This window comes from Phyllostomus discolor, chromosome 4 (assembly GCF_004126475.2).
Source record: "Phyllostomus discolor isolate MPI-MPIP mPhyDis1 chromosome 4, mPhyDis1.pri.v3, whole genome shotgun sequence".
NCBI lineage: Eukaryota > Metazoa > Chordata > Mammalia > Chiroptera > Phyllostomidae > Phyllostomus > Phyllostomus discolor.
The window spans coordinates 26,790,906-26,804,106 of record NC_040906.2 but is presented as its reverse complement, the minus strand read 5'-3'; the positions used below and the strand labels follow the sequence as shown (position 1 = coordinate 26,804,106).

The window sequence follows — 13,201 nt, the reverse complement described above, 5'->3', positions numbered from 1 at the left end:
GTCTTAATTAGTTACACCTCCTGTTAATGTATTTAATCCCTGAAACTATGTGACAGATTTTGACCCCTTCTAGTCACTTAACACCAGTTGAATTTACTTATTCTTTCAGTGGAACAAATCATTAGAATAATTCTTCTTGTGTAAAAATGAATCCATCAGTTAATATTAATCTCATGTTATTTGTGTGGTGTAAATCTATCTTTGACTTGAAGAGAACACTTTTTATCTGTTAAGGTAATAAGATTTATGATGTGTCTACCAATTTATAAGTTAACATTTGCTGTCACTTGTAAGATGGGTCTTATAGGCTTGTAAATATGGAGAAGTTGTGTACAAACTTAAGCTAGGTTTACATGGCAGTTTAGAACATCTTAGCAGTTAATAATAGCTAACGTATAGACTCACTATATGTCAGGCACCAAGCACTTTTAGTATATTAGCTTACTTAAGTTTTGTAAAAACTTTACCAAGTGGGAATTAGTATCCCTAATGATATTTCCTTTAGAGATAAGGAAACTGAGGCAGAGAAATTAGTAACATGTTAAAGGATATTGAATATATTTTGTTAAGCTATCCAAAATAGTCACTTTGATCTTTGGTTGAAGCCACGCACTCCACCTTTTTTGTTAACTAAAATTAGAAGAGTCAGTCATATTTCTCTTGCCAAATACATTCTGTTTTTCCCCCCATGATTTATTCTCCTAATTGCCAAATTTCCTTGTGACAATTTCCTCTTACATCATTAATGTTACATTAAAAAGTCAACTTATGGGGTCCTGTTTAGATTGCCTGTGGTTGGAATTACTGAACTTTGGAAAACAGAGGTGCATTAAAAAATGGTCTGGCTTATTCTCTGTTGAGGATTGGTTATGGTGACTGCTGAGGCTGCTCTTTACAGCATGTGCCTGTACAAAAGTTCCTTCAGCGTAGACTATACCATATAGTGCCTAAAGGTTTAGTAAATTAGATATTAAATGACAAAATTGCCCTTGTTTTAAAGATGAAAAATTGTCAATTTCTTTTTCAGGACATCATAAACTGCATAGGTGGATTAAATGTACTCTTTCCTCTATTGGAACAAATTAGCCATATTTGTGAAGGACAAATTCCTGAAGGAGTGAATGAAAGAACAGTTTCTGAATTGTTAACACCTGTAGAAGGAGATAGGGTGGTATCGACCCCCACAAAGACATCAGGTATTAAGATGAAATTAAAACAATTTGAGAGTTAATGGAAAAATAGATTAAAATATCTTGATACCATTAGGAAGAAAGTTAACCATTTGTAGGTAAAGTAGCCCATCCCTAATATACTAATGTAGTTCAGAAATTTATAATACTTTGGTCAAAAACTTAAGGTGTTGGTTTTACTCTTATCCTTAGTTTGTGCTCTCAGTGACAATATGACATTATTAAATTTACTTAGAGAAAATATTTACATGTGCATATAAGTATACAAAATGAAATTGCTGATTTCTCTGATATTTGTGTTCTGCAAGTGACCTTTGGAGGCATATTTCTTAACCAGATTCTTTGTATGTTACAATATTCATTATGATACAGAAAATATGTTATAAAAGTAATTAGAGTAATTATGATAATTAATGGCATGTTCACAATTCCACAGAGTCAAGACTCGAGAGAAGTTTAGTTGCAACATTTATCTTGATTGTGAAACACTTGATTCAAAGACATCCTATTAACCAGGACAATCTTATTCACTCCCATGGAGTTGCCACTCTTGGTGCCCTACTTCAGAAGGTGAGCTAGTCCAACATAAGATGTGGCTGATGATTTTAATTAGCAGGTAGTGTTGGGGTTTTTCTTCCTCATAAGTATTTTTTTAAAAACTACACTATTACTGCTTGTTGTATTAGTGGATATAATTTACTTCATAAGTAGATTTAGGAACTATTGAATCATCTTATACAAGAATTACTTACCATGTGTAACAGGACCTTGTTTGTTAGCTTTGTTATTTGGGATATTCGATCAGTTTATAACATTAAGAAAATATATTCTAATTACTTCAGAAAAATTAATGTTTTAAGTTGTTTGCATTTTTCTAATCAAGAATTTTATATTTAGTACATACTCTAAAAAAATTATTTGAAATTATAGCTTAATAACAATTATTTAAACCGAATTTTACAGAACCCTTTTCTGTTTGGATTTTAGGTGCCAAACACCTTGATGGATGTTAATGTATTGATGGCAATTCAATTACTAATTGAACAGGTATCATTAGAGAAAAATACTCAGCTCCTGCAACAAATGTATCAGTATTTACTCTTTGATTTCCGTATTTGGAACCGTGGAGATTTTCCCTTTCGAATTGGTGAGAGCGGGCTGTTACATAAAATCTTATAGTTGTTTATAAATTTATAACTACATAGATGACTTTATTTTAGGTATATAATTTAAGAGTGAACTTTCTGTTTTAGGTCATATACAGTATCTTTCCACCATTATCAAAGACAGCAGGAGAGTTTTCCGAAAGAAGTACGGTGTACAGTTTCTCCTAGATTCACTTAGGATTTATTATGGGTATGATGTCCTTACTCCTCAGTTTGCTGTTGTCTGCCTGCTACTTGATTGGAATGTCTAGATTGTTTATTTTTCCAGCAGGATAGTGTGGGGGTCAAAAGGATGAACAGTGGACCATATACTTTGAGTTTGATCCTATGTTTCATTAATTAACTAACCCTAGACAACTCACTTAACTTTTTTGTGCTGAGGTTTTCTGTTCTGGAACAAGGAGATAAAATCGAGACACTCCATGGTTGTATTGGTCATTAAATTAAATGAGTTAATAACATATAAAGCACTTTGAACAGTGTCTGCCACATAGTGAGTGTTACATATATATAAGATACAAATTTATATCTTTATCATTGAAACTCCTAACTGCAGGAGGTTTCCTATTTAGAAGAAGAAGCAAAAGATACCATGAATTCTTATTTTAAAATTAAGTTTTGAGGTAACATTGATTAATAACATTATATTATGAATTCTAATAATTACATGAAAACATCTTTTTAAAATTAGGATTTTTTAATATAAGTACACAAATATAAAAATTTTAAATATCAATTCTTGCACTTTTACTGTCTCTTTCAGAACTGACTGTAAATATAGTGAGCTGTCTCTAGATGATATCCGAACAATGAGGACTTCTTTGTATGGCCTAATTAAATACTTTCTGTGCAAAGGTGGAACCCATGAAGAGATACAAAGTATCATGGGTTACATAGCTGCTATTAATGAAGAAGAACAGGTATTAGGCCCAAGATAATCTAATTTTTTAACATTGAAGTTGCTATATCATCTTCTTTTATACTTAATGAATGTATAATAAACACATTTGAAGAATAAAATGTTTTTAGTGTCACAAACAAGATTATTCCGTTAAAGGAATAAATTTTATCTTCTAATGGAAAGTTTAATAATGTAGATGGTAGTATGATAAAATATTTTAATGAAGTAGAAAGTAGGATGTGGAAATTGTTGCCTTATCTGGCAATTCTGAGCCTATTTTCATAGGTCACATAATGTATACTGATGTATCATCAGAGTTACTGAACAGATTTCTTGTAAGTACTGCACGCTAACCAATTGCACCCCGGAGCTCCTACAGATTTCTAACATGAATTTGAACATAACATGGATTTCTAAAAGTTTTACATAAAATAGATTGTAAATTTATTTGTGCTTTTAAGTACTTTTATATACATTATTTATTTACAGCTCAGAACTGCTCTTTAACACAGTGGTTCTCAGTGTATAGTTATTTACCAGCCTTACATGAGAACTCTTTAGAAATGAAAATACAGTGCTGAATCAACTCCACCAGATGATTGTGGTGCGTGGTAGAATTTGAGAAACACTGGTATAAAATATACAGACTGGGAATTACTCTTCCTACCTGTACATTTGGAAATATATGTTCAGAAATATTAGGTGACAACTTAAAAATCACAGAGCTGATAAACCTGGGACTAGAAAAACTGAGTGTATTTACTGCTGTTTCTGTGTTCTTTCTCCGTATCACTCTCAACACCAAATTTGAGCAGCTTTAATTTATATTGACTCAAATACTTTTCCCTGTATCATGAACTATTTATTGTTTACTCCATAGTTACACGACTTTATAATTTGCATTATATAATTAAGTTAACTTTGGCAATTTCCATGTAAGGTTGGACTACTTCAAAAGCTTCTCATTGTTTAGAATAATGAGTAGCCATTTTATTTTATGATAGCTCTATTGTCATCTGCCATGATTCATTGCCAGTGATATTTTCTTGGTCACTTTAAAGAATTACTGAAAATGTAACTATGTATCTGTATCTATATCTATTTTTATATGTAATACTAGCCATTGTAGGTTTATAATGATGAATCAATTAACATTTTTACTTTTAGCCTAATAGAGACAGGGGTAAATAAGAGAGGTTCGTAAATAATTATGTAACAAAAAAGAGGATGATAACATCTGTAAAAGAGATACAAAGTCCTATGAGGTTTCCATAGGACAGTATTACATGTTGAGCAGACCAAGAAAGGCTTTTCATATGGACAAAGCAGCATAGGTGTGGTTCAGCAGGTACATGTGGCAGTGAGAAGATACACAAAAGGAAGTGGAATAAACCGAAAACGTAATGGAGTGGAAGGCAAGGTTCAGAAGATATCAGATAGTTCAGTTAAGTAGAACATTAGAGTATGTAGGATTTAATTAAATAACTGTGGTTTATGATTTTATTTGGCTTCCATAGATGAGTGTGGTTATTTGTTTTGTGTTATTTAATTTTAAAAGCTCTTTGGAATTTTGGATATACTCTTTAGTCTTCTGCGTACCAGCCCAACTAGAGGTCAGCTTTTCTTACTACTGTTTGAACCAGGAAATGCTGACATACTTTATGCCTTACTCTTAAACCAGAAGTACTCCGACAGACTAAGAGAAATCATTTTTAAGGTAAAATCATTTTTAAATATCTTTATATTTTGGGGAAGTTATGGTGGATGAATTTACTTGGAATATATACATTCTATGAATGTAAATTCTTTTTTCATATCTACTTCTAATTTTAAGTTGTCACATTTGTTTTAATATATATTTTTCATGTTTTTGTTAGCATATTTAAAAGCTAGTTATATTATAATCTTACAAGTTATTTCAGTGGAAAATGTACTTTGGCATACTATCTTCAATATAAAACCTTTCATCTCCATTTTGACTTACGGTGAGTCTGCATAGGAGATTGTAACTAACCTTATGTAGCACTCATTGTTTGTCAGGCACTTGCAATAACTTTATTAAGTGGATATTATTTCATCCCCATTTTACAGATGAAGAAACTGAGGCAGAAAAGTTTGTAACTTGTCAAAGGATATAAAACACATTTATTTTAAAAATTTTTTAAAATTGCTTTATTGGGAGATAGCTAGAGAGAGGTATACAGAGAGAGGAAAATAGAACATTGATTTATTGTTCCACTTATGTATGCATTCATTGGTTGATTTTTGTACGTGCCCTAATGGGAGGTGGAATCTGCAACCTTGGTGTATTGGGATGACGCTGCAACCATCTGAGCTACCCAGCCAGGTCTAGAACATATTTTAAACTATCCAGACTGTGCCAAACTCTGAACCTTGGCTGAATGAAGCCACCCACTCTACCTTTTTTCTTAACTTTCTGAAAGCAGTGGGGTCAGTCATATTTTTACTGCTGAATATGTTTTTTTTTTAATTCTCCTGTTCATTATGCTTAATTGCCTTATAATAATTATTTCCTCTTACATCATTAGTGTTACATTATAAAGTCTACTTATGAGGTCATATTTGGGTTGCCTGTGTTTGAAATCCCTAAACTTTAGAAAACAAAGGCGAACTAAAACTGGTCTGACAGTTTCTTGTATATTGGTCCTGAGGCCACTCTTTAAAACATCTGCCCATACAAGTGTTCCTTTATGGAGATTCAATGTTATTTCTTCAAAAATGGCTTTGGAGGGATTGTTCATGATACCATTTTCAAGAATACCCTTTCCACATATGAATTGATTATCTCACTTTGAAAAATGTTGCTCTCACTCCAAGAAGTATAGGACTAATTTATTTGCCCACTTTCGCATATGGGTGGGTTTCTCCATAAAATGTTTCTTTGTTATTAAAAATTATTTTGATAACTGTTACATAAATGGATTACTCTATTGATCTAGAAGTATCTTCGTTCTTTTACAGAACATACCTTTGTTCCTCTTACAAGCTACAGGGTTTATTTCTATCTATGCCTAAGCCATTAAAAGATAGTTTAAATTAATTCCTATTATCTGCCAAGAAATACATGTAAAATAGAATTTTTTAAAAAAGATTTTATCTTCAGGGAGAGGAAGTAGGGAGAAAGAGAAGGACAGAAACATTGATGTGAGAGAGAAACATCAATCAGTTGCCTCTCATACGGTCCAGACCTGCAACCTAGGCATGTGTCCTTACCAGGAATATACTGGTGACCTTTTCGCTTTGCAGGATGACGCCCACCCAACTGAGCTACACCGATCTGGTTGTAAACTAAATTTTTAACATAGTAATTATTCTAATACAGGCGTGTTTTAGTTCAATTTATTTTTAAATTCATTTTTGAATGATAGTATGATATGGAGCGCTCTTTCCTTAGTGCTGGTTCTTCTTCTTTTATATCTAAGGAATAAAATTATGCTTCAAAAAGCCTATTAAGTCAATATTTTAATTAAATATTAACCTAAGTGACAAACTGTTCTTAGTTCTCTCTATTGAGAAGACTATATTGTTGTGTGACCAGGTTATGGAACAGATGTTGAAATGCACAAATGTTTATGAACGAAGTAAACAACGTATTCGACTCAGAGAAGTTGGCTACTCAGGATTGGGACTCCTTCTGAATGATGGGCCTATTAATACTTCTCTCATTAAAAACCTCACCAATCAGATTATAAATACAGGTATGATTAAGGCTGATGATACTGATGACTTTTAAGAAATGTTCTTCGTAGTAATGTACTTCTATTTGACTGTTCTCAATTATTTTTTTCCTGAGGTTCTTTTTCCATCATTCCTCAGATTGCTTTTTTAAATGATCTGTTATTTGATCAAGGGGGCTTTCCTTGGGTGCTGTTTCTTATTTATCTTTTATCTTTTCTTCCTAGGACGTAACATAATGCCTTACTTTGTAGGTCTTTGATTAATGCTTATTGACTGAGTTATTAGTAAATAGATAATTGAATGTCTATTTCAAGAAAAGGACATAAGAGAAGATATGTACAAAACACTTTATCTTTTTTCTTTATGAAGCTTAAATTCTTAAAGGCAAAATAAAAACTAATTTCAGACTTTTCATGAACTTTTTTTAGTACATACTAAAACTATAAAATTTATATCAGATGCTGGGAGTTCAAAAGGTAACATAAGGTCTTTGTTTTGAGTGGTTCACTATCTTATTGATAAGCCAAAGCATGTACTTAAAAAGATAAATAACAGTATAAGAACCAACTAGTATGGATAGTGTGTTCACGCAATCAAAAGAAAAGAATAATTATTTACAGTTTACTCAGAAGATGTTAAGCATTCTAAACCTATTGTCTGGTAAAATTTAAATGTCTCTAATTTCTATTTTAAAAAAACAATTGTTTCAGCACTTATATAACTATTACCAGCAATTCTTTTTTTGAGAAAAAACTTGAGAAAGAAGAAGAAAGCTGGAGGCATCAAACTTACTGATTTTAAATCATAATGCAAAGCTATAAAAATCAAAACAATGTGCTATAAGTATAAACACAGACACATAGACCAATGGAACAGAATCAAGAACCCAGAAATAAACCTATGCATATATGATTAACTAATATTTGACAAGGGATCTAAGAATATGCAGTGGGGAAAAGAGTCTTGTCAATAAATGGTGTCCAGAAAACTGATTATCCACATATAGGAGAATGATGGTGGATCCCTACCTTCTACCACTCAAAAATTAACCCACATGGATTAAAGATTTAAATGTAAGACCTGAGCTATAAAACTACTGGAAGAAAACATAGGAAAAATCTCCTTGACATAGGTCTTGACAGTGATATTTTGGATATGATACCAAAAGCACCAGCAAAATAAGTCAAAACAAGTGGGACTATAGCTATAGCACACAAGAGTTTCTACACAGCAAAAGAAACCAACAACAAAATAAAAAGGCAAACTACAGAGTGAGAGGAACTGTTTGCAAGTGAAAATCTGATAAAGGGTTAATATTAAAAATATGTAAGGAAATCAAACGACTCAACAGCAAAAAAACCCAATTAAGAAATGAACGAGGAACCTGAATAGATATTTTTCCAAAGACATACAAATGGCTAACAGGTACACGACAAAGGTGCTGAACATCCTTAATTATCAGTGAAATGCAAGCCATAGCCAGGAGATATCACTTCATACCTTTTAAGATGACAATTATCAAAAAGATGAGAGAGAAGTCCTGGTGAAGATGTGGAGAAAAGGGAACCCTTGTGCACTGTTGGTGCTCGTATAAATTGGTGCAGCCACTGTGGTAGATGGCATGGAGGTTCTTCAAAAAATTAAAAATAGAACTGCCATATAATTCAGCATTCCTTCTTCTGGGTATATGTCCAAAAGAAATGAAATTAATGTTTTTAAGAGCTCTGCATTCCCACGTTCATTGCACCGTTATTCACAATAGCCAAGACACAGAAACAACCTAAGTGTCCATTGAGAGATGAATGGGTAAAGAAGACATGATTTATATAAATATATACAATGGAATATTAGCCATATAATGGAAGGAAGTCTTGCCATTTGTCACAACATGGAGAAATTGTGAAAGCATTCTGCTAAGTGAAATAAGTCAGGACAAATACTGTATGATCTCACTTATGTGTGGAATCCAAAAAAAAAAAAATCATTTAATAGAAACTGTAGATTCTATTAGGGCTAGTGGTTATTAGGGCTGAAGAAGTGGGGAAAAGGGTACAAACTTTTAGTTATAGATGAGTAAGTTCTGAGTATCTATTATACAGCAAGGTGACTATGTTAACATTATTGTATTGTGTAATTGAGAGTAACAGAGAGAGCAGCTCTTAAATGTTTTCACTACAAAAAGTAATGTTAACTATGTGAGTCGATGGATGTTTAACCTTATTGTGGTAATCATTTCACAATATATTCAAATCATCATGTTATATTCCTTTAACTTATACAATGTTTTATGTCAATTATATTTTAATAAAGGTAGGAAAAAAGGGCATCTATTGACAGCAAAAAAAAAAGTGAAAAAAAATGAAGCAATTATTTCAGCATTTATGTAACTATTGCCTACAGTTCTTTCTTTGGTTATCTTTGGAATTTAATTTTAATTTTTTGTTTTTTTCCACTACAGATACTGCAGTTAATTTCAAAGATCTGTTATCTGTGGTATTTATATCTCACAGAACGTATATAAATGTCAGGGTGGTCATCTGCAGAAAGGTTAGTCAACTTTTAAGATACATGTTAAAAATAGTAGTGTCATTATACTCTGAATAACTTTTAGAATGAGTATTTATACTAGACATGTTTTAATATTTATTTTTAAAATGACAATTTTATAGTTTCCTTTTTTGAGATTAATTTTCATGTACTCACAATCAGCATTTAAGTTTGTTTTTGTTACCACTACCTAGATGGGCTCCTGTAAATACATAAACCCTTTCTAGAGTCAAAAATCTATTACCAGAGAATAGTTTCTTTATTAAGAACTGTCAGTGATTGTGAACGTTTCTAATTCATTTACTGTATTTTTGAGCTTCTGTATCTTTAAATTTCGTGGGAAAATTTTTCTGTAATTTGTTTATGGCTATTCTAACAATGATTTGCCTTCAGTGCACTCATTTAACCTTAAACTAAGTCAGCAATTAGTTAACTTCAGTGATTCTTTCTTATTATGACCTTCTTTCTATTCTATTGGTAACAACTGACCTGTCTAGTATTTAATTTGCTTCTTTGCTTTTTTCTAAAAATTTTACTTCTTGATTGTCACTATTCTTTTTTCTTTTTTAAGTATATTTTATTGATTATGCTATTACAGTTTTCTCAATATTCCCCCTTTATCCTCCCCTCCATCCTGCACCCCACAACCTTCCAGCATCCCCCGCCTTAGTTCATGTCCATGGGTTGTACGTATAAGTTCTTTGAGTTCTCTGTTTCCTATACTATTTTTGACCTCTCCCTATCTATTTAATGCCTACCAATTATGCCTCTTCTTCCCTATTCCTCCCCCCTTCCTACTGAAAGCCCTCCATGTGATCTCCATTTCTCTGATTCTGTTCCTGTTCTAGGTGGTAGCTTAGTTTTTGTTTTTGTTGTTTTTCTTTATTTTTTTTTAGGTTCATTTGTTGATAGTTGTGAGTTTATTGTCATTTTACTGTTTATCTTTTTTATCTTCCTTTTCTTAGATCAGTCTTTTTAACATTTCATATAATAATGGCTTGGTGATGATGAACGCCTTTAATTTGACCTTATCCGGAAAGCACCTTATCTGTCCTTCCATTATAAATGAAAGCTTTGCTGGATGGAGTATTCTTGGATGTAGGTCTTTGCCTTTCATGACTTCAAATACTTCTTTCCAGCCCCTTCTTGCTTATTAGGTTTATTTTGAGAAATCAGCTGATAGCCTTATGGGCACTCCTTTGTAGGTAACTCTTTTCTTTTCTCTTGCTGCTTTTAAGATTCTCTTTTTATCTTTAATCTTGGGTAGCTTAATGATGATGTGCCTTGGTGTGTTCCTCTTTGGGTCCAACTTCTTTGGGACTCTCTGGACTTCTTGGACTTCCTAGAAGTCTGTTTTCTTTGCCAGATTGGGGAAGTTTTCCTTCATTATTTGTTCAAATAAGTTTTCAATTTCTTGCTCTTGTTCTTCTCCTTCTGGGACCCCTATAATTTGGATATTGGAACATTTCAAGTTGTCCCAGAGGTTCCTAAGCCTCTCTTCCATTTTTTTGAATTCTTGTTTTTTCATTCTATTCCGGTTAGATGTTTGTTTCTTCGTTTTGTTCCAAATTGTTGCTTTGAGTTCTGGTTTCCTTCCTGTCACTGTTGGTTCTCTGAATATTTTGCTTTATTTTATTTTGGGTATCCTTCATTTGTTTTTTCATTTTTGACAAAGCTCAATCAGTTCTGTAAGCATTTTGATTACCAGGGCTTTAAATTCTCCATCAGATAGGTTGGCTATCTCCTCATCATTTAGCTCTCTTTGTGAAGTTTTGCTGTGTTTTTTCATTTGGGCCATATTTCTTTGTCTTGGTACAACTGTTACATAGTAAGGGACAGAGCCTTAGGTATTCACCAGGGTGGGACAACCCTCGCTGCTGCCTGTGGGGGTGCTGCCTGTTGGGGAGGGGCCAGAGAGGGAACAATGCAGCTTTCCTGCTTGTCTCTAATGCACTTTCCAGTGGACTCTCGTGTGAGACTGGGAGTTTTTCCCACTGCGGCAACTGCCACATTCCATATTCCACAGTCATCTCTGAGTCTCAGTTTCTCCTTAAGTCAGCCCCACCTGCAGCCTCGAGGTGCCGGGTTGGTGGGTTTTCTCAGCCAGCCCTGCCCGCCGGGTCAGCCTTATCACTGTGGTTTCTCTTTGTCCACCACCTTACAGGTCTGGTTATTCTGTTTGACTGTTTCTCTAACTCTGTGGTTTTTTGGAGTTCCGTGCAGTTTGATTTTCTAGCACTTCTGGTTGTTCATTGATTTTAGATTGGTTGTTATCCTCCTTTTGGTTGTGCAAGGAAGTGAAGGGTTTTCACCTAGCCTCCATCTTGGTCGGAACTCCTATGTCACAATTTTTCCATCAGTAAATGTGGATATATATTTTTCTCTTTAGTGGCTGCGTAGTTTTTCATCCTTTGGCTATTATCTGGTTTCTCATCGATGGATATTTAGGTTATTTTTCCTCTTTTTTCATGTTAATACACTTCTATTAAGAATAATTTTTGCATATATTTTTACCTCTTTGTGTTAGTATACCTGTGAGACATACTCTGTGAAATGGAATTCATGTGTCAAAGGGTATTTACATTTTACATTTTGATGGATTTTGCCATATTTTCCTTGAAGCAGGTCATGCAAATTGATTCTTTTCTTTCAGTGTGTAGTTAGGAACAGCTATCAGTGCAACCTAGTGTTTATCCAAGAAAAGCTTAATCTGGAACAAAAAAGAATTGGTATACTGCACTTATAGAGCAATGGTAGCTCACTGATTGATAGCATTAATGAAGAAAGAAACTTCACATGTCATCATGTCATTGTGCCTCATTACTTTCTATATCAGCATCAGTGTACATTCGAACTGTTAATATTGAAGTCCGTACCAACATTATTCATCTCCTGCTATGAACTTGTCAGAGTTAGAAATTCAATAAAAGAGGTACTTTTAATTTTAACTGAATTTCTAAGAATTTATTTTTATTCCACAAAAACAGTGAAATCAGCCCTGGCTGATGTGACTTAGTGGATTGAGCACTGGCCTACAAACTGAAAGGTCACCAGTTCAGTTCCCTGTCAGGGCATGTGACTGGGTTGCAGGCCAGGTTTCCAGTTAGGGGAACCTCCCTCTCTTCTTCCCTCCTTTCCTTTCTTTAAAAATAAATTAATTAATTAAAAAACAAATAAAAAAGTAAAAGCATTTGTATATTGGAGGTCATATACCTTACTATGTCAGTGTCTATTCTTTAATTTTAATTTCTTTTTTTTAAAGATTTTATTTATTTATTTTTAGAGAGGGAAGGGAGGGAGAAAGAGAGAGAGAGAGAAACATCAATGTGCGGTTGCTGGGGGCTATGGCCTGCAACCCAGGCATGTGCCCTGACTGGGAATAGAATATGCGACACTTTGGTTTGTAGCCCGAGCTCAATCCATTGAGCTATGTCAGCCAGGGCTTAATTTTAATTTCTTACTCTAGTTAAATAGCAGCTTCCATTTTATTGGAATTAGTTTTTTTTTGGAATTAAAGTTTCATTTTTGTTTTTTTTTTATACCATATAGAGTGAATAAAAAATGTTTTTGCAAAAACAACCTTTAATTTTGCCAGGAAAAACATGAGATGGGAAAACATTATTCTTAGGGCACTTATCACTTAAGTTCTATCAAAGTGTCTTGTGTATCCTTTCTATTCTCCTAACCCTAGTACCAGA

At 33.3% G+C, this 13,201-nt stretch overlaps 1 protein-coding gene across 2 annotated transcripts in view; it reads left to right on the top strand.

The window, feature by feature from the left end:
• NBEAL1 (neurobeachin like 1) overlaps positions 1-13,201 on the top strand; it is a 160,620-nt gene that overhangs the window by 74,927 nt on the left and 72,492 nt on the right. For both annotated transcript variants that reach the window (XM_036023040.1, XM_036023039.1), the window contains 8 exons: positions 1,028-1,196; positions 1,627-1,760; positions 2,178-2,337; positions 2,444-2,546; positions 3,120-3,276; positions 4,816-4,974; positions 6,817-6,976; positions 9,415-9,503. In XM_036023040.1, the coding sequence (XP_035878933.1) occupies positions 1,028-1,196; positions 1,627-1,760; positions 2,178-2,337; positions 2,444-2,546; positions 3,120-3,276; positions 4,816-4,974; positions 6,817-6,976; positions 9,415-9,503 (1,131 nt within the window). The remainder of the gene's footprint in view (positions 1-1,027; positions 1,197-1,626; positions 1,761-2,177; positions 2,338-2,443; positions 2,547-3,119; positions 3,277-4,815; positions 4,975-6,816; positions 6,977-9,414; positions 9,504-13,201) is intronic.